The 5,000-nt window shown below is 47.2% G+C and overlaps 1 protein-coding gene across 1 annotated transcript in view; it reads left to right on the top strand.

Moving 5' to 3' along the window:
- LOC310824412 (E3 ubiquitin-protein ligase HECW2-like) overlaps positions 1-936 on the top strand; it is a gene marked incomplete at both ends in the record, with an annotated part of 13,661 nt that extends 12,725 nt beyond the window's left edge. Inside the window, 2 exons of the mRNA XM_083697665.1 lie at positions 651-754; positions 929-936. Of these exons, the coding sequence (XP_083553791.1) occupies positions 651-754; positions 929-936 (112 nt within the window). The remainder of the gene's footprint in view (positions 1-650; positions 755-928) is intronic.
- Positions 937-5,000: the final 4,064 nt, after the last annotated feature.

The raw sequence follows: 5,000 nt of genomic DNA, 5'->3' as shown, positions 1-5,000 counted from the left end.
ATCCTCTATCTCCTTTCCTCTATCCTCTGTCCTCTATCTCTCTATCCTCCTATCCTCTATCCTCCTATCCTCCAATCTCCTATCCTCTAATCTCCTATCCTCTATCCTCCTATCCTCTATCCTATCCTTTATCCTCTATCCTATCCTCCTATACTCTATCCTCTACCCTCCTGTCCTCTATCCTCTATCCTCTGTCCTCCTATCCTCTATCCTCTATCCTCTATCCTCCTACCCTCCTATCCTCTATCCTCTATCCTCCTACCCTCCTATCCTCTATCCTCTACCCTCCTATCCTCTATCCTCTGTCCTCCTATCCTCTATCCTCCTACCCTCCTATCCTCTATCCTCTATCCTCTATCCTCCGTCCTCTATCCTCTATCCTCCATCCTCTGTCCTCTGTCCTCTGTCCTCTATCCTCTATCCTCCATGGCACCCTCCTACATCTCTGACCTCCTCCACACCTTCCTACCCACAGTCTCCAGTCAGCTGATGCCAACCTCCTTGTCCCCATCACCAGGACTAATAAACACCGGTCCTGGGGGGGGGGGGGGGGACTGGGCTTTATTATTATCATTCTTATTATTCTAACCCTATCATACACGACCTCCTGGCAAACAGGTTTATTGACTGTTGCGTCATTGCCCCCACAGGTACCAGAGCATCCGCAGGACGATGACCAATGAGAGAGCAGAGGAGCCAACAGTTGAGCTCCTCCCCCCTGAGGACACAGACCTGATGCACCAGTCTATCGCAGGTACCCCCAGTGCATTCTGGTCTCTGTAGTCCACCTGTAAAGTCAACAGTTGATTCAGGGGTGGAGTTTACAGGAAATCAGGTTAGAGAGGTTGAATGTGTGTGTGTGTGTGTGTGTGTGTGTGTGTGCGTGTGCGTGTACGTGTGTGTGATCCTCCCATCCTCTGTCTCTCAGATCAGTAGGTCACAAACACAAAACAACAGGCAGCCTGCTTATCTGTAAAATAACCTTTTAAATATGTTTTTTAGGGCATTTCTGCTTTATTGGGATAGAGACAGTAGAGATTGACAGCAAGGATGGGAGAGAGAGGAGGGATGACATGCAGGATATGTCGAGGGACGGAATCGAACCAGGAACCTTGTGATTACGTGGTAAGCACATTAGTGTGCTACGCCACTAAGCGCCCCCTGTAAAATAACCTTAACGTCACATTGACCTGGTTGCCTGTGTTCATGGTCAACTGAGTTTACATATAGCAACATCCCACCATAAGGTAGGATGGAGTATTTCAGTCATCACTAAAAACTGACAGACAGCAGATCTGGGATCAGCAAAAGAGCTTCTTATTCAATTTAGATTAATTCACCTACAATATGGGGAGATCTTCCCAAAGCAGAGCACTAGTCTTACAGGAATCACATTCTGCCTGTTTAATACGGATTATCATCAGCAGTTGAGTCTTGTAAGCAAATATATTGCAAACGGAATGTTTCCTTAATCATGGATAGAAATCAATCCATCAAGAAAGTTTAGGAACATCTGACTCATGTTCCATAAACACTCCTCACAGTCAGAGACACCTCTGATTGGCAGATCTGTACATGTGGGTGGTGGACATCACCAGCCTGTCCAATACAGAAGTAGGGGAACATCCTCTCAGTGAAGGTGTCTTTATGAGTGTCATGTCTTCAGGGTGGTAGAAGGACACCTCCTCCTTGTCGTAGAAGGACACCTCCTCCTTGTCGTAGTCCAGCTACACCCTCCTCTTGGGTTTCCTCTTCAGAGTGAGGGTCTTACCTGTACCATCTCTATACTTCCTGTTTATCAGTACTATAGCCCAGTGTCCATCCATTTGTGATAACTGCTCTACATTCCTCCATTTGTCAGCTGACTGTTTAACCACACCTATGAACCAGCAATGTTGGTCCCCCACCTCCCCCTCCCAGAACCCTTCAGAACCCAGAACACGCAGACCCCCACATGAACCTCTCAGGGTGTCAGGGACCTGTTCCCTTGTGTCTAGACATCTCACACTGGTCAGATCATCAGACACAGAGACACAAGGATGAGCAGTGTTGGGGTCCAGGAGCCTCAAAACAAAGACCGATGTATTCTACACATTATATGCTGTACTATTTTCAGTACACACTTATATAACTTACTTAACTTACACTTATATCCTATATAACTTAAAAAAATATTTAAATAATTTATTTGATTCTTATTCTTAATCCAATTCTTGTCAGTATTCACCATGCTAGACGATCCCCTGCATTTTCTCCCAGAGTCTGAAAGTCAGTTTGACCAGGTGGTTGGGTTAGGGTTAGACAGAACACACAGGTGGTTGGGTTAGGGTTAGACAGAACACACAGGTGGTTGGGTTAGGGTTAGACAGAACACACAGGTGGTTGGGTTAGGGTTAGACAGAACACACAGGTGAAACGAATACTGGTAGATTAGGAGGGCACTGGCCCTGTACCGCCAGAGGAGGGCGCCAGAGTCACCAGACAGCAACCTCAGGCGTGACAGTTGACCAGGTGTTTGACCAGGTGTTTGACCAGGTGTTTGACCAGGTGTTTGACCAGGTGTTTGACCAGGTGTTTGACCAGGTGGTTGACCAGGTGGTTGACCAGGTGGTTGACCAGGTGTTGAAGTTCTGGAGGGGAACAGAGGAGAATAGTCATCAATGCTAGTCATGTTATCAGTGAGCTTTCGAATTAATCTACAATTTCCATCTGAGAAGAAGCCGTCCTTACCTGCAGGAATGAGACAGCTTGAGCTTCCAGCTCCTCCTCTATGCCTCTGGTTGTGTCTGACAGTGGTGATATCTGTCCGCCCTAACCCTAACCCTAACCCTAACCCTAACCCTAACCCTAACCCTAACCCCTCAATCTTCTCATTTATTATCTGACTCTTCTGCTCCTCTTCCTCCTTCAGTGCAGCGATCCTGGCTTCCTCTTCCTCTCGTAGAAACTGGTGAAGCTTCTCAAACTCCTCCTTAATCTGCTTCTCAGTGCTGGGCCCGGCTCTGGAGAGAGAGAGAAGAATAGATCTTATGATATCACCATAGCGGTTAAAACCATACCACATACTGTAGTAAATAGTACTTTTAAGACAATTTAAACTTTAAAAGTCAAAGTCAAAGTCAAAGTGGCTTTATTGTCAATTCTTCACATGTCAAGACATACAAAGGAATCGAGAGGACGTTTCTCACTCTCCCACGGTGAGACAGATAAAGTGCCCAGGCACAACAGATAACACATACTAAGAGTAAAACATTCAATAAAAATAATTTAAACAGTGCAAAAAGAGCAGTCAGTAAAGACAGTAAAGTCAGTAAAATAGCAGCCAAATACTGTGTATTTTGTATAAAAAAATAATAGTGCAATAGTGCATTGTAGCAATAGAATAGTGGATTGTCCAGAGTCCGTGTGTTTTGGGGGGGGGGGGGGGGGGGGGGGCTGAAGGGTTGGGAGGGGGGGGGTGGTTTCAGCTTCCTGACAGCTAGGAGGATGTGGCTGGGGGAAGTGAGGGGAGAGAATTTAGCTTCCTGACAGCTTGGGGTATGAAGCTTTTCGTGAGTCTGGTGGTGTGGGCACGGAGGCTCCTATACCTTCTTCCAGAAGGCAGGAGGCTGAACAGACTGTGTGCGGGGTGGCTTGCGTCGCTCACAATTGAGGTAGCTTTTCGGGTGAGGCGGGTGGAGTAAGTCTCTTGCAGGGAAGGGAGTGGGGCACCAATGATCTTAGCAGCTGTGTTCACAATGCGTTGCAGTGCTTTCCTACTGTGTTCGGTGCAGCTACCGCCCCACACAGTGATGCAGCTGGACAGGATGCTTTCAATGGTGCCTCGGTAGAATGTTGTCAGGATCGGTGTGGGAGCTTTCGCTCGCTTCAGCTTGCGGAGGAAGTAGAGGCGCCGCTGGGCTGTCTTCGCCAGTGATGCGGTGTTGGTGGTCCAGGAGAGGTCCTCACTGATGTGCACCCCCAGGAATTTGGTGCTGCTCACTCTCTCCACAGCAGCACCATCGATGGTCAGTGGTGGGTGTTCGGTGTGCCCTCTCCGGAAGTCGACCACAATCTCCTTCGTTTTGCTGACATTCAGCAGGAGGTTGTTGTCTCTGCACCACGTGGTCAGAAGGTTGACCTCCTTTCTATAGTGGGTCTCGTCGTTCTTGGAGATGAGACCCACCAGAGTTGTGTCGTCCGCAAACTTCACCATGTGATTGGTGCTGTGGGTTGATGTGCAGTCGTGAGTCAGCAGGGTGAAGAGCAGGGGACTGAGCACACAGCCTTGGGGGGCCCCTGTGCTGAGTGGGTGAAATGTATGCTGTACTGTTACAATTCTTTTGTTACAAATGCATGAGTCTATCAGACTGCTGTCAACAGCATCCGATGCTGAGCAGAACAAGACAACACATTCTGTAAGGGCTTCAGGGCTGTCTGGAGTTCCTGCTGGATTCAAACAAAACTTTACTGAGGGCATTTCTGGACTCACTTTACAGTGTCTGATTACTGTATCACTGTTCTTTCAAAGCAGGAATTCTCATCAGGATTACTCAGTAAAACACATCATCATGAGACTAGACTAGACTAGTAAATGTAAGCTTTCTATTTAGATATCTATGAGGCTCTGTTGTGGAAAATAATGATATTTCGGCACCAGGGGAGGTTGGTGGAGGTAGAAATCGGAGGACGGGCTCATTGGAATGCATGGAATGAAATGAGGAAAGATACAGTCTTCCAATTTCTACCTCCACCAGCCTCCACTGTAATAATCCACTTTAAGGCTACTTCGCTAACATACGTGTCCTAGTTATCTTTCACATAATGTTATGAAGTCATCTCCATTTATTGATTTGTTTTATTGATGTTTACCTTATGATCCTGTGCAGCCTTGTCTACTGGGACACAGTCATGAGATTTATGTTTCTTTGAGGCCTGACACACCACACAGACGGGCTGTTTATTCTCCAGACAGAAGAGCTGGAGTTTGTCAGCGTGCATCCTGCAGAGCAGCTCAGACC

This window comes from Argentina silus, assembly GCF_951799395.1.
Source record: "Argentina silus genome assembly, contig: scaffold_167, whole genome shotgun sequence".
Classification (NCBI taxonomy): Eukaryota; Metazoa; Chordata; class Actinopteri; order Argentiniformes; family Argentinidae; genus Argentina; species Argentina silus.
The sequence above is the reverse complement of the archived record's forward strand: the minus strand, read 5'-3'. Positions and strand labels throughout refer to the sequence as shown.